This window comes from Centropristis striata, chromosome 20, assembly GCF_030273125.1.
Source record: "Centropristis striata isolate RG_2023a ecotype Rhode Island chromosome 20, C.striata_1.0, whole genome shotgun sequence".
Taxonomy (NCBI): domain Eukaryota; kingdom Metazoa; phylum Chordata; class Actinopteri; order Perciformes; family Serranidae; genus Centropristis; species Centropristis striata.
Genome location: NC_081536.1, coordinates 27236845 through 27258426, shown reverse-complemented (window position 1 = coordinate 27258426; position 21582 = coordinate 27236845). Strand labels below are relative to the sequence as shown.

Here is a 21582-nt window from a genome sequence, read left to right as displayed (position 1 = left end):
CACACACTGCATTTTCCTAAAAAAAATTGTCAAGGCCACTGGTCTGTAGTCCGTCAGGTCCTTAACATAGGTCTTTTTGGGGATTGGGATTATGGTTTTACAGTGTACTTCTGTAAAGTGTACATTTGGACTGAAAGGGCTTGAGCTCAGAGGAGCAGCCAAACATTGTTTCTTACCCCAGGCCCAACTGTCTGCACACCACCTCGGCATCAGTGTCATCCCACTGGTCATCGCAAATGGTCCCCCACCTGCCACCGTGGTACACTTCGACGCGGCCCTCAAAGTCCTCCAGGCCCCCCACCAGCCTCAGAGGGATGCCAGTGCCTGAGACACAAAGCATAAAGCAACAACTGAGGTAATATACACAGATGCAAACACTCTGTCTCTCAAGAGGTGGGCCTGTGCAAGCAGCTGGAGCCAACAAAAGGGATCGGTTCTTGGGTGTGATTGGTTGCTATGGTCACTGAGTTCTGAGGGGATGTGATCTATGTGTGGCAACTTCGATCCAGAAACTATTCTGAAATAGACAACCAATACCAATTAGATATGACCCTAGCACTGTGTAATGTATCAGGTGTTATATGTTTAATCCATCCATTTACATCTGCTTATCCGGGGCTGGAATGTGAGTGAGTGAGTGAGTGAGTGAGTGAGTGAGTGAGTGAGTGAGTGAGTGAGTAAGTACTTTTTTTTTTATGAAGCGCTTTTGATGGAAAAAAAACACAAAGTGCTTTACAAGGGTATAAAACAACATACAGGCAAACACAGAAAAACACAATACAACAAGAAAACATAATTAAAGCCTGGACGTCTAGTTGACCAGGTACATACAGTCACTAAATGCCTGTCTAAACAGATACGTCTTAATCTGACATTTAAAAGAATCCACAGATACCTCAGACCGTAAGGGTGCAGGCAGAGCGTTCCAGAGTTTGGGAGCTATTCATTCAGAGGCTCCATCACCCCGAGTCTTAAGGCCGGTGCGAGGCACAGACAATAAATTGAAGGTGTTTGATCAGAGAGGGATATGGTCGAAGTAGCTCAGTTACATATGCCAGGGCCAAATCGTGCAGAGCTCTGTAGGTCAGAGTGAGAATATTAACCCTTGTGTTAAAAAAAAATACCAACTTTTTTTTCACCTTTTAAGGCAACTCATGACCAAAAAAATCTAAATATAATTTTCATATTTTTTTCATTATTATTGGTCAATTTTAGTCAAATATACAAAATTAGACCTCATTTCAAGAGAAAAAAGGAATAAAACCTGAATGAAAGTGAAATAATGATTTCGTGATGGGAATGCACAGAGTAGGTTATTTAAACTTTTAGTGAAACTTATGTTTTGAAAGCATTGTTAATTTTTGGTAATAATTTTTTTCGACATGTCCTAAAACCAATCTAATGTCTTGGGGTCCTTTTTGACCCCTGAGGACCACAAGTGCTATAAAAATGATGATGCAGAGGGGCACATATGCTGAAATTTCAAGAAATTCTATGAAAGTTAACCTATATTAATCGTATACTGAAAAGGACTTGGGGTCAAAAAGAACACCAGGAGTACAGGAGGGTTAAACTGGATCATGTATGCAATGTGTGAAGAGATCTGAGTATGGGGTGATGTGAGATTGTCTATTTTTTCCTAGTGAGTAGCATTTTGAATTGACTGTAGATTGTTTAAAGCGGACATACTGAGTGAGGAGAAAAGTTAGTTACAGTAGTCAAATGTTGTTGAATGTTTCGAATGTATCCAAAATACAATTGTTATTTTTTGTCAGTGAAGTATTTGTGTATATAATCTGAAGTGACACCTTTGTCTCACCTTCAGGTTCAGCACAAACCAGCCCTGCTTCGTTTCCAGGGCTACAGTCGCTGGTGACAAACTTCCTGCTCCGGCACTCTAGTAAAGAATTCTCGTTACCACGGCAACCCAGACGTTCATAGTGGAAAATGGATCCTGGGTGGAAGTAGGAATGCTGCAGGGCTGTGCCGATCTCACTGCATGGAGACATATGAGAGCAACAGACATGTCACATTCAAAAAAGACTTCAAAGTGCTTCAATGAATTGAAGCTACTCATACAAAGCTCAATGCAATCGCAGCACTTCTCCCAAAATTTTTTGAAAAAATGTGATTTTTTTCAGAGAAGCAGAAAAAAACCCCTCCAATGATAAAACAGGAGTTCACTGACAAGTGACTGGTAACTTCTATAAATATATAGGCTGAAACCTCAATGGTGTATCACCTTCTGTTTGTTTGGTTTAAGGCCTAATGAGCTGTGGACAGACGCCCTGCTGCGTTTCCCTGGTTACCATCTGATTCCATTGGTTGTTAATCATCATGTTTATGTTGTTTCATTCACATGTGTTAGTCTGACTCACTGGATGTACAAGTACATCTAAAAAAAAGAGAATATTGTGAAAAAGTTCAATTGTTTTTTATTATATAGATTCATTACACATAGAGTGAAATATTTCAAGCCTGTTTTTCTTGTAGATGGCTGCTATGTTGACTGTGGACTTCAGAAAACACAGTGGACCAACACCAGTAGAGGACATGGCCCCAAACCACCACTGACCCAGGACCAGCAGATTCAACTTCTGATCAATATTCTCATTTTCTGAAACACTGAGTTTTGGGTTTCATTATCTCTAAGCCAGAATCATCAAAATTAATTTAAAACTGCAACAAAGTTATAAAAGTCAGATTGGTTTGCTTTGTCAGTAGCAGATTGACTGTAGACTGTTGTTCCTAACCATAGTTTCAACTAGATGTCTCCACATGTGTATTGTCGTTAGAAGACTGCCCTCACCCCAGTCCTAGCTGTCTGCATATGACGCTGGCATCACGGTCTGTCCACTGTGTGTCACACACTGCCCCCCACTGGCCATTCAGATAGACCTCCAGACGCCCACTGTTGCCTGAGGATCCCCCCACCAATCTGGCTGCACCTGCAAATGCACCCAAAAATATCCTAGTTACAATACATACAATACACAGAGAAAAAAAAATACTTAATTGGTTTGGTAACCTTAATAATGAGTGCATTAGTCATTGGGGTGGCAGCAGCTTGTATCTGTCAGCTATGGTGGAGTCGTAACACAATGTAGCCATGCCAAGAGGAAACTTTGGGCTGTTGCTCCTCAGCAAGTTGCAACAGGAGTAGCTGTCAGCAAAAATAGATTGAATGTGTACATAACATTTCGAATAAGAGGAAACTGGCTGTATAACAAAGTCCTGGGTCCTTCCTTGGTAGGATCCTTCCTTCAGAGTGGGGTCCTCCAGAGGAGAGGCCATAGTCCTTCCTATCACTGGTAGAACCACTAATGGAGCCTTCAGTGTGCAGCTGTGTGTCATTGTGTAATTGGACCGCCTGATTAAATTCAGAGCCGCAACTTCAGAACCAGTTGAGACATGATGTGTCTTTGGCATCAGCACTCTGACACATATTAGTGGAAATGGAAGAAGATGCTTTCAAGTTGAATCTCCACGATTTAGCAAGTAAAAGCCACAAAGTGGATTAAACCTGAATATTTCACTGATCCCCATTAATAACACAATACACAAATCTTTAACTCTGTATGGCATAGCTATGTATACTTTACACATAGTACATCATCCTCTGATGCATAAAAATGAAATAACAATCAATAACTTTAGCGGCTGAGAGGGCATCAATTAACTTAACTGGTAATGTATCAAGATGATGTTTATTATCTTTAGCTAATATTCTGGCATTTGTTTGTGCATAATGTTTTGCTTGACTTTGAACACAAGTTTTGTAAGTTATGTGATAACAAATATTCAGTGTAAACGGAAAATACTTAAATATTTAAATTCATATTGCCCTGCCGGCGTCGCTGTTTCTATACTCGCCTTTTTTAAATCTCCTGGTAGACCGGTGTGTGCGCAATGCTTTATGGGTAGTCGGGGTGCGCCGAGGATACACACATGCATCCTTGGAATTTGGTCAACAGAAGGACTCTGTCCTCTGGAGGATCCTGGACATTGGGACAGTCCTTCAGCTGTTGATGACTTAGTACCCTTCATATACAGCTGTTGGAGGATCCTTCATTGACTTTGGGATACAGAAAGTGAGTTGCAAGATGTCTTCACTTCCTGTGTGATTGACCTGAATTGTCTACACCTGTTCCTATTGTATTTAGTTTCTGTCTGCTCCTTTGGCTGCAGAAACACAGCGGTGACAGCCTACATGTCCCAAAATGCTGTGATGAAAAAAAATTACTTTTTGTGTTTAAATTGTATCTGTTACAGGACATAGTGGTTTGATAATCATAATGTTTGTTCTGGTTAACAGTTTAACGGGTCAAGGTAACATTTGGTGGTTAGGCAAATACATTTCATAATTTCCTTGTTTTAACAATACCACCTACCCATCAGTAACAAAAAAATCTTACTATTGTGATAATCCACAGTTAACAAAAGGTAATTGGCTCTAGATGCACTATTTGTCTAGATGAAGAACAAGGCCACTGCCCTGGGAAGGGAACACACCAGAAGCCACTGAAAACTTCAAAACCTCAAAAAAGAGCTTTACTGTGTGTCTACCGAGCAAATTTCAATGTATTTTTTGGGGGGAATATGCACCATTGAAGCACAATACCAGCTGACATGATAAGAGCCTCAAGGATAATTGCTTCACTGCTATATTCACACTTTAATGAAAGTGTTATTATATAATGTAAAATATAATCAAATAAACACATGACAAATCTGGGGCAAGTGCATATTCCAACTTTGAAAACTGTACAACTGCATAGAGCGGGATGAATGGGGGGTTAATAGAGACTCATAAATTCCTGTTTGCTGAGGGTTTCCCAAGTTTAAGGTTCATAGGCCTTTACTGTATAGAGAAATAAGTCAGGGATGGGCAACTTAAATGCTGGAGGGGGCCACAATTTTTCATGGACACTACCACAGGGCAGTGAATAGGACCTAAACTTAACCAGATATGAAGAAACTGCAATTTCAAATATGTTTCCAGTGTAATAACTTAACATATTTCATGCTCAAATGCATGTTTAACAGTATGAATAGGTTTGAAGCAAATTAAAAATAACTATAATAATTATTCTTTTTTTTCCCAGTGCAACAACAACTGACCAACATTAATTGCAAGAAGTAATTTTGTGCTCAAATGTGCTTTTCATGCTCAAATGCATGTAGTTGTACTGAGGGCCACTTCAAGTGAGGGTGCGGGCCTTTTGCAGCCCCCGGGCCTCCAGTTGCCCATCCCTGAAATGATTGGTAACATCCACTCATACAAGGTATCAGATCTGTCAGTTGATTCATCCATCCTCAGACACCTAGTTCCCTCCCTTAACTCACCCTGATGGCAGTCGCAGTAGGCCCAGCTGATGGCCCCTGAGCTCTGCCTGTAGAAACACCAGGGGTTGGCCTCTCGATCTGGGTTTCGGCAGAAGCTGTGCTCCCCCAGGCCTCGGCCTGGGTACTGTAGCATGTAATCTGGGAAGTCTGTCCACTTCAGGCAGGGGGAGCCCGTGTCCGTGTGTGAAACTGAGCCGTTATAGTAGCCCAGTTCTGTAAAGCCTTCTGAACAGATGAGAGGAGCTGCAGACAAAGACCATCACTCAGCAATAAGTCTGATATATCACATTATGTTAATAACAACAAATATATTAAAATAATATATAAAAAAACAAGTTTCAAAGCTTTTTAGACTATTATCTGAATTGTTTTTTACTATTTTGTGTTGCACATGCAGAGCACTGTTTCTTTCTCAGTGTGTGTGTGTGTGTGTGTGTGTGTGTGTGTGCGTTTTAGATACTAAAAGCATTCTAAAAGTGCTGCATCAAAAAATAAGAGACATAATAATAACATTACAAAAAAGAAAAAAGAAACACTACACTAATTCATGCAAACAATTACATATTATAAGAACTAGTACAAGTACATTTTGCAATCGGGATATTTCGTTTCTCTATATATTTAGATATATATCTATATATATATCTATATCTAGATCCTCAAGTGCTACAGTAAGTGCCAGTTTTCAAATGTCATCAATTGGATCAGAAGGAGATTTAGAACACCTCCCCAGGTTATGGGATCCTTGAGTGATTGGGAAAAAACAAGGCTGGAGTCATCACACACACACACACACACACACACACACACAGACACACACACACACACACACACACACACACAGAACAAGTCTTAACTTAGAATCCTACAGTCAATCACCCAATGTTGGCACATGTAGATTCTTGTATATTCCAACACAGCTGCCAAGCATAAAATATTCAAGTCAACTCATCGATTTTCCAGTGAGAGTATCTGACAGGCATGAAGCCAGTGAGGTTTTGTTCCTATTAGTGGTGATGGCTTAGTGCCATTAGTCTGGGGTTCTGTTTTTCAGCCAAGGGCCGCTTATATACAATATATACCAGGAACCTTATAACCTAATAATAATTTAACGTTATTAGCCTGTTTTTAAACTTTTAATTTAAAGTACATTTCAAAAAATACATGCACATCAATTAAGGGGAAGTGTTTCACTCTTTGCGTATATACAGACCAAATAAAATGTATTCGTTTTAATAATATGCAATGAAAACAAAAAAAATATATATACTATATAAAATATAAATAATATAAAATAATAATTAAAAGACAAAAATAGGCCTTGCCTGGCACTTGAAAATGATAAGCCTACAAAAAATCATGTGTAATGACTGAAAAAGTCCAATCAAAAATAAAGGCATATACTGTAAAACCTTTTTTTTTTTTTTCTTCAAATTTCATGATTAATGCATTTAATTTGAAATCTTTTCAGGGACCCCTGGAAGAGTGCCACAGACCCCTGGGGGTCCCCGGTCTTCATTTTGAGAGTCACTGCCATAAGTCATGAAGCATGAAAATCAGATTATCTACACTGATTAAACTGTAACTGTGAGCTATGGACACAGGATGCTGCTGCTGGAGGTGCGAGAGCATAAACCATACTGGTTTATAGTAAATAGACATGCTGTGACTTGAGGGGAGAGGTGAAGAGACAGTGAGGGGAAGGAACAAGACAAGAGTTAGAGGGTGCATAAAGACTCAACTAGACTGTTTGCTAAGGGTAAAGAATACACAGTAGCCCAGTTAGAATCATTTTGTTTTCAGACGCAATCCTCTGTTAATGGCGGTTTCATTTTCATTGTGATACACTGTAAAAAAAACAACTGTTGCTTTTATGGTAAAAAAAAATGGCAGCTGTGGTTGCCAGAACTTTACCGTAATAAATACGGTGCAACTTTTTCTAATATTACGGTAAAATGATATTAGCACTGTTGATTTCACGTTTAAGATTGCCATTTTATTCCATATTTTACCGTAAAAAATAAAACGTTTTTCCATCAAAAGAAAACGCTGTTCTGCCATATAATTGACAAGAAAATACTTAAAAGAAAGATTTTACCATTACATATTACAGTATTTAAGTATATAAGTACATTTAACAGTGAGAAAAAGTATTTTTATAAAAAATAAATGCAAAAATTACAGTGATGGCTTGTATATTTATTACAGTATATTTTTGTTACAAACATGGTGCCAGTGTATTTTACAGTGGAGTAATGTATTTTCTAAATAAAAAAATAATAATAATAAAATAAAATTATATATATATATATATATATATTGTTTTGGCTGATTTACGGTGTTTCATTGTTACTGAAACTGAATTAACTCATTTATCATTTTACGGTCTTTTACTGTCATGGTTTAGCAATTTTTCACCGTAAAATCTACAGACATTTTTTCCAGTGTATGTTTTGAAAAGATTGATTAATACAGTTTTGAGAAGGTACACACTTTATCTGTCAATAATAAATCACACTGTCACAATCATTTCATGGAAAGAGGTAAAAATTATTTTAACTTTATGGGCGACGTGTATTAATAATTATGGCATGACTGGTGGATAGCAGGAAAAGAACAGAAACACTTTAACCAAATCAAGAATACATGACACTATGTAAAACCTCTCACAATTGTGTCTATAAAAGTCACAGCATTGTCTAAATGCATGTTAAGCAGCTATAAAAGTGAGTTCCCTGCCTCACCTTCAAGTTCTGGAAGTTCCTTTTCAAGTGGAGGTTATTATTATTGAACACTGATTAACTGGAACCCCACCATCACGCTGACCAGATTGAAACATGTTTTCTTTGAAAGATCGCCAAAATACATACAGAGTTGTTCACACTTCTAGCCATGATTGTGCTGATTCCATACAGAACTTAAATGTTGCAGGGAAATACAAGGCCACATTAAGTAAAATGTAAAAAGAGCAAAAAATGCCCTGGAACAGCCTTGGGTTTAGGGGGTTAATGTCAAAGTGAAAAGCAAATCTCCACATCATTAATCTACCAGAAATGTAAAATAAAAATACATCATTGCATTATATTTAACCTCCTCAGATGTTAGGTTCTGTGCAGTTCAGTCAAGTTCTCCCACACAAACTATTTCTGTATGGACCTTGCTGTAACATTTCCCTTCATTAAAACTAAAAGGCCCAAACCAGGAAAAACAGACCCACACCACAAGTATGTCCACATCTTGCGTTGAGAGCATTTCAGATCATCACACAGATCCTGGACTCTGTTTTGGATTCATGAAATCTCAGAACCTTTTTACACTTCCTTTCTTTCACATGCCCTTTGACAAACACTGTCAATACATTACACCTATTTCAAAGTCTATGCATTGGTTGCCTGTGTGCTTCAGAATTGATTTCAAGATTCTTTTTGTCACACCGCGCTGAAGTCATGTCTTATTTTGTGTTCTGTTCTTGTCATTTCCTGTTTTACTTTGAAATAGTAACTCTCCTCTCGTTTCAGGTCACTTGCCCTTCCCCGTGTGTCATCTGACTGTCTGCTCCCTTCCCTCCATGTGTTCCAATAGTCTGCATTTTCCCTTGTCTTGTGCCAGTGTGTTTGATCTCGTCTTCATGCCAGCCCGTGCTCTAGTTTATGCCACAGCCACAGTTTGCCTTGGCTCGCCTTTTGAGTTCACCTCGTAAGAGTGATTTTTCTTTATAGCGTATCGCTAGTATTTAGTATTAAAGTTTTTCTAGATTGCCGTTTTTTTTTTCCTCCAGTTGGAGTGATTTTGTGTAGTCCTTTCTCCAGGTTTATCGTAGTGTTTTGTAGATTCTTTATTTTTCCCTATCAGGTTTGGCCCCTCCCATTTGGAGCGCCTTTTGTTTGTTAGAGTTTTCATTTGTTAGTTTTCCCGTTTCATAGATTAGGACTTGTTAGTTTTTTGATTAGAGTAGATAGGGTTCCAGTGCTTTTCCTCCTTTAGGAGCGACTTTTCTTTTAGTTATCTCAGCTCAGCTTCAGGAGTTTTTGTAGCACCTTTTGTTTTTTCACTCTGTTTAGGACAACTCTTGCTGCTTTCCTGAATAAAGAGACTTTAAGTACACCTGCTCTGCGTCTGAGGCCTTGAGCTTCGCCTGACACTTTTACTGGTTTATAAATCTCTAAATGGTCTTAGTCCAGCCTATTTATTTGATTTACTTTTATCCTATGAACCCTCAAGGACCCTCAGGTCTTCTGGCCATTTAATAATATTAAAGTTAGAAAGAAAACCCACTGTGAGGTGTTGTTTTCTGACTGTGATCCACGTTTGTGGAACAGCCTCCCTGAAGACCTGAGGGCATCAGAGACGCTTCAGATTTCTAAGAGCAAACTTAAGACTTACCTTTTTAGTTTGGATTTGACTTGAACCATTTAAAAATATTTGCTCATACATCTTCTTTTATTTATTTATTTGCTACTATTTATTAGTATGTATGTATGTATGTATGTATGTATATATATATATATATATATATATATATAATCATGTTTTACTTTTTATTGTTATTATTTACTTTTGCATTTTATTTTATTTTAATTTATCTTATCTTGCTTTATTTTTTATTTATTTTATCTAATTATTTCTAATCTGCCTCCAGTGTTTTCTCAGTTTGTGCTTTGTTTTCAGTGAGATGGTGGATGGAGGGTTCAGGGGTGGAGGGTTGGGGATGGGCGGAGGGTGTTTACTTGTTTCTATGTTGTTTTATTATTATTATTATTATTATTATTTATTTGTTTTTTCCTTTTTTATGTGAAGCACTTTGTATTACATTTCTCTTGTATGAAAAGTGCTATATAAATAAAGTCTGATTGATTGATTGATTGATTGATTGATTGATTGGTTGATTGGTTGATTGATTGATTGATTGATTGATTGATTGATTGATTGATTGAATAGGCAGCTCAAATGCCACATGACCTTTGCCATTGTAGCAGCTGGACAAAATGCTGAAAACTAGCAGGACTCATATTTAGAATAATGTGGAACATCAACTTTCACAATGGCTGATACATTACATCACATCAAACTCACGAATAAATACTGCAGTACATGAAATATGACTATAAGTGAAAATCTAATAAACCAAATGCCTGGTCTATAGAAAAACGTCAGTCGGACCTGTCTTTCTCTCTAAAATCACTCAACAAAATGATCATATAGGAAGATTGAAATTAAAAGCACTTCTTATGAGCATGGGTTAATAACCGGTGGGATAATGACACACTGACAGGAAAACAGAAAACCATGAATATGATATCTGGTCATTTATAGACTATTTCCCACTGTCATACACTCAGTTACATGGAGATCTTGATCAAGTCTCTACATGTCTTGTTCATCTAAATACTGGTGATTTTCTGCAAAGCAATGTCCCATATTTTAATAAAGACTTAAGGACACGCCTTACCTGCACTCTGCACAGTATTCAAGTGTCCAGCCTGAGTGACCTGTGGAAGAAATACATCGTTATGGAAAAAATAGAGTTGGAAATTCTGATTCACGAGCAGAATGCAGCAAACACATGGCACTTATTATACTGCAAGACTAAAACACTGTCTTCATGCCACATACCCAACTTTCATCTACAGTACTGAAGACCCGGAGCCCATTCAGATGAGAATTTCCTTTTTGTTAAATTTATTAAAGAACTGACTATCCCAGCATTTCCCTAGCTAAAGTTATGAGCTGGTGTGGGTTAACAGTGCCCTACCGAACATTCAGTGTCAATGCCTGCCAAGGTCATAAAGACAAAACATATATGAAGATGGAGTCTATAGAGCTATATTTAGAGCTATTTTAGCAAAAAAAACAACAACATCTGAACAGATATTCCACTGTGCTGATGTCAATTTGGATCAATTTAGTTCATTTGTAGATGTTGAACTGGTTTTCATGGAGAATGCAGATGACTCCATCCCCGCCCTCCAAAATGGAGTTTCCCTTTGTTTTCCAAAAAAAGGGATCACAACCAGGCGGCAAACTCCGGGTCTGAGCAGGGAGGCAAACCAGGAAGTGCCTTAAACTGCATTCTACCGAAAATTCCAGCAGGGGGTGCTAAGTTTGGCTGCATTCTGTCCATTCATTTCAATTAAAAAAATGACAAAACTTCTCACTTAATTTATTACCTCTGAATTTTTTTTCAGGACAACACTATGGTCTCAATCGCTAGTAAAAAAAAAATCTTCTCCAAGACAATTTGATGTTTATAGTTCTAATTTTGGCCCCAATTAGAAGAAAATAGAAGATAAATAATCATATGATTTGGGGCATGGCTACCTTTGATTGACAGGTCACCAACAAGGTGAGCTGTCATCAGGAGAGAAGCAGAACAATGCGTATCCATGGCAACGTGTCAATAAAGTTATATATAACGTTATATAGATAAAGACGTTTAGCGGTTTGTTCTCATAACTTTGACCCTTTCACTGTATTTTATATTGTATATGTATATTGTATTTACTTAATGAGAGTTTATTTGAACGTTTTGTTCATTAAATGTCTTGTTCAGCATTTGGTTGGACTAACAGACACTCCAAGGAGTCGCTGTTCAGTTTTCTGAGGTAAGTAACATACATTTTGTTTTTGTTTTTTTGCTAGCCAAAACTAACATCCCAGTTAATGCTCCAGTTAATGCTAACATGAATTAGCAGTGACTTCTCTCAGTCAGGTTGAAGTGTAGAGAGGCTGTAGTCAGAGATCCCTCTCACTCCTCCACAGTCCAGATATGGTCTGCTACCCGTATCGGAAACAAGATGGCGACGCAAGATGGCGACGAGTGTAACGCTGAACTCGATGCTTCCAATGGGCCACAAACCAATGGGTGACGTCACAGTGACTATGTACATTATTTATATACAGTCTATGATCACAATCCAGGTGTGATCTAACACGTCTGTTCTTACCCACCAGGTTAAGAGTCTGGATGTCATCCTAGATAGCTCCCTATCGTTGCAGTCCCACATCAATAATGTCACTCTGTCAGCATATTTCCATCTACATAACATCTCTCCCTTGTGCCCATCTCTCTCCCCCGACAGTGCTGAAATTCTAGTTCACACCCCTGTCACATCCCCTCTAGACTATTGCAACTTGCTTCTCTTTGGTTTAACAAACAAACTCATCCATAAACTACAACTGGTTCAAAACTCTGCTGCCCGTATCATCACCAGAACCCCCTCCTGCAGTCACATAACACCTGTCCTACAGCAACTCCACTGGCTCCCCTTCAAATACCGCATCATCTACAAGATCCTCCTCCTTACTTTCAAGGCCATCAACAATCTTGCCCCTCAGTATCTCACCGAGCTTTTCCATATCAAGACACCCACCCGTTCTCTCAGGTCCTCTTCCTCCATCCAGCTCATCCTCCCACCTGCCAGTCTGGTCACTATGGGGTCAAGAGCTTTCAGTCGCTCAGCCCCCCACCTCTGGAACTCTCTGCAAAACTCCACTTCCATTTCCACCTTCAAATCACACCTGAAAACCATCTTTTTAGACAGGCCTAATCCCTTTAATTTCATCTTCTTTCACTTAAACGACCCCACCTTTCTCTCTCACTTCTATGACTGCTTGTTTGATGGACTGAGTGTTTTATTGTTGATTTTGTAAGGTGACTTTGAGTGTTCAGGTAAGGCGGACAAAAATAAAATTAATTATTATTACCTGATCACCGTCTCTCTCTCTCTCTCTCCTGCCCACAAGGTCCAGAAACTAAGCCTGGGGGCCAGTGACGAGATTCATGTGGCATATCCAACAAAAAGCCACAAAGAAATCTACACCAAGATCTTGGAGCCAACAACTCAGCAACGGACTTTACCCAATAAGGAACCAATTCTTCCAGCTAGTCCCTGCCTACTTCACCAAAAGGACTCCTACTTTCTCTTCCATCATGATCTGTGTTGAAAGTACTGGGCTAGTTCAGTTAGTAACAAGCAAGATCAAGTTTTACACTTTAATCGATGGTTTTGATCTGATGTGTGTTGTTAAATACAATAATTCAAATAAGAATATTTTAAATTGGGTTTTTAACATTGACACATAAATTCAAAGTTAGCATGGTCCTTTGTACTCCCAAGAGAAAAGACTGTCGGCCTTATGTTCTGACCTAACCCCAGGCGGCCATTTTGTCACACACACACACACACACACACACACACACACACACACGCACACTCTACTCTTCAACCTTTGCTAAATGTTATCATGGTAATTTGTTTATAATTATCAGGAGTTCAAAATTGGTAGTTTAGTAACTTAATGGGACTGATTTAGGTGAATTGGCTATATTTTCAGTTTTACAGAGTAATGCCCCATTTTGAGGTGACTTGAGTAAATCAAGTCATATTATTTATTATAACTAATAATTATTTTAATCATTAAAGTTAATTCTATGAAATAATTCTGATCTGATCCCATCTGAGAGGGATAGCACTATTGCTGCCCCTGTGCTCTACATTATTTGGTGCAGCGACTCCAGGCATCCTCCTACATTCGGGTAAGAGTTTTACAGTGTAAGGTGGTATAAAATGTCTCAAACAACTCCTGCGGTAAATACATGTTGTTGCACATGTTTGGACATTGTAATACACTGTAACTGTTGATACCCATCTGACTACAGCTGTGAAAGTGACTCACACTGCAGATAGCCAAGGAGAGTCTTCAGGTCTGAACAAGGCAGGTGAAGCAAGTATTAGTCATCTGTAACTTTGAACTTTGAACAGTTCTTAAAGATAAATCCACCATCATTTTTTCAGTACCTTGCTGGATGGTATAGGACTATATTTAAGAAGGTGACCACAGACAAGTCCAAGATGTGGACAGGAATATGCATTTAAGATTAGATTAATTTACAAAAGTATTCACCATACATTCACATACACACAAGGGCTCCAAAGATTCAGCATATCAATGTTAGGCCTCACTAGTGCCTACTTATGACATCTGAGATCAGACCGAACTTCTGAACGCCCAGTAACAATTTACATCATGCTGGTCATTTCACACAAATTTAGATAGGTAAGATAACTAGGCATGTGTATCAACACTAGGGGTGGGCGACATGGCCCTAAAAGAATATCATGATAGTTCAGGGTATTTTTGGGATAATGATTCTTTTTTTTTTAAACTTTTTTTTTTTGGGGCATTTTTGCTTTATTTAAAGGGGGGGACAGAGGGGAGGACATGCGGCAAAGGGACCTCAGGCCGGGTTCGAACCCGGGTCCGCCGCAGGAGGGACTCAGTCTTAATGGTACGCGCTCTACCAGTGTGAGCCACCGGGATGCCCGAATAATGATATTCTTGACGATATTACAAAATGTGGAAAAATATATAAGAAATATGATTTTTTTAGTCTGTATAAATAAAAAACGTACAACTAAATAAAAATCAATAATAAATGTAAAATGTAGTGTAAAGTGCAAATCTCAAATACAAAAAAAGTATTAGCAAATAATAAAAAATAACTATCTATGGGGCCCGCAACAGGGCTTTCGACTAGTGTTGAAAAATAGCTGGCTAGGGGGGTCCGCGGGCCAAGCCCAAATTTGGTGCCTCTGACACATTCTAACGCCACTATTCTATCATATACACTGAACTTATCGTTGCATATTTTAATGAAATATTAAAAGGAGAATAAAGGTTCTTGTATCTTTTATTTAAGGCATCTTATTTTGACAGTCTTCTGTGGTGGATTCTGTTAACACACTGCGCTCTTATTTTGAAAGCTGCATGTGTTTAGCGACAGGAAGTAATAGTAGCTTTTTGTGATTAACACAACTTAAATTGTTAGCTAATGTTAGCTTGCGGCTAATGAACGGCATAATGCAACAGTGTGTTTGGATCTGACCGGTACAGGTTGATAGTATTTAGTTCGGATCGTGCACATGCAGATGGAGAGATGATGTGGGGATGGGACTGATCCATTACAGACAGGTAGGTGCTTGTTTTGAAGCACAGTGGGAGGGCAGCTCGATATATTCAGTGCGTGTGGGTGAATGCGGAGAGGTGGGTCAGGGTTTTGACTGACTGACAAGTGACAGACACTCTGCTGAGCAGAAACACAACGCAAAATAACTTTATGTTATGAATATATACTTTCAGTAGCTTGAAATGTGACTTCAGTGCATATCATGTGAATGATACGATATGGCACACCATGAACAGGCTCTATGTAAGTGAAGCACACATTTACTTTTGGAATGTGGCTGCAAATTCCTACAAGCACTTACACCCAATTTATAATCAAGAAGTTATAATTTGTATTTTAAGTCTGGAAACTGATTTTGAGACACTAGGCAGCTGCAGGTGTGGGATAGTCTCCCAGAGACAACAATGAGCTTTGATATGGTGTAGCAGCACACCAAAGGTAAACATGTGCTACACTAACAATGCCTGCCTCTATGTACATACAGTCACCGGCCACTTCAATAGGTACGCTTGTTCAACTGCACGGAAATGCAAATATCTAAACAGCCAATCACATGGCAGCCGCAACTCAATGCATTTAGGCATTTACACAGACATGGTCAAGATGAGCTGATGAAGTGCAAAGCGAGCATCAGATTGGGGCAGAAAGTTGATTTAATTGACTTTGAATGTGGCATGGTTGTTGGTGCCAGACGGGCTGGTTTGAGTATTTCACAAACTGCTAATCAGCTGGGATTTTCACACACAATCATCTCTATCTTTTTGTTGTTGTTGTTTTGTTGTACAGAGTCAAGTATGTGAACAATTTCCTTCATAACGCAGACAGTTGTGTTGGTGAACGCATGGTTAAACAGCAAGTATATCTCTGGACTTCATGGTACATACTCGATCAGTACGCCATCATGGAAATGGGCGGCGCTTGTGAGGCGTCTGTGGAGATCTCCTGCATTTTATTTAACACTGCACTATCTCCATTCCTATTAATTTATTGCCCATAATGGTACCGTTTGTCCTTGTATTGTGTTTTTGTCTTCGTTTTTTGTCTTTCTGTGTGTTGCCTGCATGGAGAAGACCAATTCAAATTCCTAGTATCTGTATACATGGCGAAATAAAGTTGAATAAAAAAATAAAATATAAACAGCGCGCCATCAGAGCGCTTCAGTAAACTTGAATACAATGGCCGATTAAGGGTGGATTAGCATGAGTGTGTTAAATGTAGTAACACTTGTTTAATTTTGATGTGTTTTTTTAATATAACTGAAGGGTTAAGTGGGTAAAATCAGTTTAAGTACCTCAGAGCAGCCTCACCTGAGGGAGCTGTGCGGTTTCACTTAAAGACTTATCTGTAATGATGTGATATGAATAAAATATGAATATATAAATAAAAACGAGTGTAGACTGACCCACTGATAATATGAAACAAACAGACTAACCACCAATGAAAGAACAAACAGATAGTATTTGGACTTTTTTGTTAGGTTTTGTCTGGATCTAGGATGTATGTCATCCCTGACAGCACTCTTTCATTTGAATCTCATATCAACAACATCACTTGATCAGCCTATTTCCACCTGCGCAACATCAACCGTCTCTGTCCGTCTCTTACACCTAACAGTATCGCCATCCCTGTTAGTGCCCTGGTTACCTCACATATAGACTTCTGCAACTCCCTCCTTTCTGTTCTACCTCTAAAGCTTCGCCAACTGGCCCCGAACTCAGTGCCCCGGATCATTACCAGAACCTCCTCCATAAATCACATCACTGTCCTTCAACAGCTGCACTGGCTACCTGTTGAATACCGCATCGATTACAAAATACTTCTTCTTACTTTCAAAGCTCTTCATAACCTCGCACCTCCGTACCTTTCTGATTTCCTTCACGCCTACACACCCACCAGGACCCTCCACTCCTCCTCCTCCATGCTCCTCACTACTCCTCCTGTCCGCCTCTCTTTAATGGGGTCCAGAGCCTTTAGCCTGCAGCCCCCCGTCTCTGGAACTCTCTCCCACAAACCATCCGTGACATTAGCCGTGTTTCTACTAGTGGGGGAAAGAGGGATTTAGAGACTCTGGAGGTAACGTATGGTTTTCACCCTTGCTAACTGTGCACAACGTCAGCAGCTGAAAGTAGCATGGCTAATTATGCACGAGGATCCACTGATCATAAACATAGTGATTGTGAATTAACAACATCACTAACTGTGCACAGAGTATCTGGTGCTTATTGTAAACAAACAGAGATCGCTAAGTGAACACCTCCTGCAGCAGCAGCACATACACACTGTACTGCTACAGAGCTAACTGTAGCTTACTGAGGCTTTGTCTCCAGTCGCTTTCTTTAAAAATAGTCGCTAAGGGGGTCTGAAAAGTCGCTAAATTCAGCAACAAAGTCGCTCAGTTGGGAACACTGCTTTGCCAGCTTTTAATGGTGTCTTGTTGTCGTGTAGAGTACTACGTCACATCCTGCTTAGCGATCTATCCAATCAGTAACCAGGCTGTTTTCAGGGGAGAAAAAAGACCCTGCTCTTCTACAGGGACGAAAAAAGTCCCGACAAAAGCCGGCTCCGGACTGGAATTATTTTTATTTTCTCAAAATAAATTGGCTTTTTTGAGGCTCTAATATACTTAAAAAGTTGTGAAACTTTGCACAGGTCAGGTCTGATGAAATTTTTATACTTTAGGGGTCTTGTGAATGGGCGTGGCAAAATACCTCAGTGGCTCCCCCTACAAAATCCGACAAAAAAGGTCCCGACAAAAGCCGGCTCCGGACTGCACTATACCTTGATCGTTAGCTTTTTTCTTCCTGTAAGTCGCTTTGGATAAAACCGTCTGCTTAATGACTAAATGTAAATGTAATATTCAAATTAGGGGTGTTTTGGCAAGTGAGACCCGCCTCATTCCGGGTATTGTCCGGGTATTGCCTGGTAGTGGAAAAAGCCCTATTACCTCTCTCTCTACCTTCAAATCACAGCTCAAGACTCACTTGTTTAGATTAGCCTTTTCTGTTTGACCTGCCATCCTCACTTCTGCTCTGTTTGTTTTTTTTATGTTGTTGTTCGTAGCTGATTCTGTTCTTCTTTTTATCTAATGTTTTTGCTGTCTTTGGCACCCATTCATAAAATGTATTATTATTATAATTAGTAGGTCTAGTTTTGGATCTGAACTAAATCTGTGACGATAAGTTTAAAATGCTGACTCACAGCTTAAACTGCTTGTATCTGTAGCTGTTTAAATGCATACTAACAGTCCTGCAACTGTCTTCCAACAATGTGGGACTTTATACTGTATAAAATGGGTGCATGTGCTACACTTTTCACCCTGTACAACATGTGAATACCTCCAAAGCCTTTAAAGCTGATTGCACTGTGTAGTTTCTGGAATACATTACGTACTGATATACAAATCCTGCTAATGAGCTATGTCATCTATTTATACTAACTTCCCTGTGTCTCTTCTGCAATCTTCATGTTTGCGTTCTGTGTTGAGCACTTTGTTTACATGCTCTCACAAATTTGATTTTCCTCCTTTTCCTCTTTTGTCTACTGTTCTTCAGGACGGGGCACAGTGGGACTGGCTACTATAATTAGGAGCGAGCTAGAAGTCAGGTCATCTGATGCAGCAACAGGCTCACAGTAAATATGTGATTGTGAAATGTTTTCATCAGCACGTTTGGCAGTCCAGTCTGTGTTTGCAGTGGAATAAAACCAGAACTGTAATATGAAAATCCCATTAAGAAACAGATCACATCACCATGTAAATACTACACATGTTATACTAAATATAAATGTGTTGATATGTGAGCCTAGAATCTAAACTATGACAGGAGATATGAAGAAAGGGTAAGGGCCCCCTTCCCCTGTTGGTTGTATTAGCACCCATCTCTGGTTTCCACACCAGAAGACCAGACTTGACACTTAAATTAAACTTATATTGTATTCATCTGATGCTGTCTGGGGGTGAGGCGTGGACACATGTTGATGAAGTTTTATTTATTATTTTACAGTTTACAGAGAAATAAATTATCCCGAAATAGTTCCTAGAAAGGTGAGTGTAAAATTCAACATGGTCTACGCTCTCAGAGTGACAACAGAGTTAGGTAAGAAAGCTTTTAGTTACGCCCCTTTATCATGGAACAATTTGCAAAAGGACTTGAAACTGTCTGAACTGATCACAATCGGTTAATTTAAATCCATTCTAAAGGATAAAGAAATAATTTCACTTGGTAAGTGTGACTGCTCCTTATAAGTCTCTACTGAGGCTCCTTCAGTGTTGTTGTGATGCTGTATTTGTATTTAACTGTTTATGATAACTGTGTTTATGTTGTAACTTGTCTCTTTTTATGCTGCTTTCTTGGCCAGGTCTCTCTTGGAAAGGAGATTTTTTAATCTCAATGAGACTTTTACCTGGTTAAATGAAGGATATGTATATATATATATATATATATATATATATATATATATATATATATATATATATATATATATATATATATTGTCGTCCAGATTTACAGTGTTAAATTGTGACATTGGTCAACATGCACAGACTATTCTGCCCTACAAAGTCTAACTGCAGTAACTATGCAAAGGGTAAAACTGAGAAAAACTGCTTTAAAGTTTTTTAACGTTTTTTCAACTTGCCAGCCAGATGGGTTATAGGTAGGTAAGTGATATGACACCTATTTCTACATGTATTGAAGATGTAATTTTTACGCAAAAAAATTATGATGATTTATTTGACCTTTGACCCCAAAAACGTAGTTACTGCACTCTGGTTTTGCTATAAAACGTTCTAATAGTAATGCAGAAACAGAGTGCAGTAACAACAAAGTTGTCGTCTTCTTTCAGCTTTTATATTTTGTTTTCAGTGAATAAACATTTTCAAATTGATTTTGTTATAAGTATATTTAAAAGTGTTCAACAACTCTATTCAACGATTTGTGTATTTTAGACTTAATATTATAAAGAAATGTTATATTTTAGTATAATAATGTCATATTAATATCATTTTATCTCTTTTTTTTTTACTTGATCACTATCTAGATAATAATTCCCCTTTCAAATAAAATTATAATTTCTATTATTTTTGTTTAAATTAGTATATATATCCAAAGCAGACTGTGGTAAGTACAATAACTGCTTGGTTTTCAGTTGGATTTTGTGTTTTTTATATCATTATTTCTCTGAAATAAATCAAAAATGAAATCTAAAACTTTGTCACAAGATAAAACAGACATCAAGTGGTTCATTTTTAGTTATAACTCAATTTTGACCAAAAATGTAGTTGCTGCAGTTAGACTTTGTAGGGCGGTATTGTTCTTTGATTAAACTAATGTTCAGTAATTGTGATGAACTGGCTCTTGGATGTCATTTCATATACAATGATTAGTAAATGACACAGCCATATAATAGCCTACAGTGTTACACTAGAGCCCATGGAACTGAATTAGTCCTCCGTGACGGACAGTCCGATCGGGGCAAAATGACACACCGTAAACATTTAAGCTTTATATAGTCTAGGAGACATGCTTACCTCTGCACACACACACAGAGCTAGGACCAGACAGCAGGGGACAAACCCGGGCACGACTCTGGTCCGATCCATGCTGCTGAAGGGACCATCTCCTCCCACACACACCTTCACCAACTCACCACGCCTTCAGATAACCTGTCCCCCCACAGCGATCACAGATTGACGGCAAAATACATGGACAGACACCGGCTGGTCCGCTCTCCACTCAGCTCTGCTCCAGACACCCAACCCGGGGCCGCCGAGCTAAAAATGACGCGCTGTTGGCGAGGAATCTCTCTCTCTCTCTCTCTCTCTCTCTCTCTCTCTCTCTCTCTCTCTCTCTCTCTCTCTCTCTCTCTCTCTCTCGCTCTCTCTCTCTTCTCTCTCTCTCTCCTCTTTCTCTCTCTCTTCTCTCTCTCTCTCTCTCTCTCTCTCTCTCTCTCTCTCTCTTCTCTCTCGCTCTCTCTCTCTTCTCTCTCTCTCTCCTCTTTCTCTCTCTCTTCTCTCTCTCTCTCTCTCTCTCTCTCTCTCTCTCTCTCTCTCTCTCTGTCTCGCTCTCTCTCTCTTCTCTTTCTCTTCTCTTTCTCTTCTCTTTCTCTCTCTCTCCTCTCTCTCTCTCTCTTCTCTCTCTCTCCTCTTTCTCTCTCTCTCTCTCTCTCTCTCTCTCTCTCTCTCTGTCTCGCTCTCTCTCTCTTCTCTTTCTCTTCTCTCTCTCTCTCTCTCTCTCTCTCTCCTCTTTCTCTCTCTTCTCTCTCTCTCTCTC

The 21582-nt window shown here is 39.0% G+C and overlaps 1 protein-coding gene across 1 annotated transcript in view; it reads right to left on the bottom strand.

The window, feature by feature from the left end:
- Window positions 1-21011, bottom strand: part of si:ch211-51a6.2 (neurotrypsin) — a 32951-nt gene extending 11940 nt beyond the window's left edge. Inside the window, exons 1-6 of the mRNA XM_059358787.1 lie at window positions 20841-21011; window positions 10796-10835; window positions 5347-5589; window positions 2810-2948; window positions 1820-1995; window positions 177-324 (exon numbers count right to left, since the gene is read on the bottom strand). Of these exons, the coding sequence (XP_059214770.1) occupies window positions 177-324; window positions 1820-1995; window positions 2810-2948; window positions 5347-5589; window positions 10796-10835; window positions 20841-20912 (818 nt within the window). The 5' untranslated portion in view covers window positions 20913-21011. The remainder of the gene's footprint in view (window positions 1-176; window positions 325-1819; window positions 1996-2809; window positions 2949-5346; window positions 5590-10795; window positions 10836-20840) is intronic.
- Window positions 21012-21582: the final 571 nt, after the last annotated feature.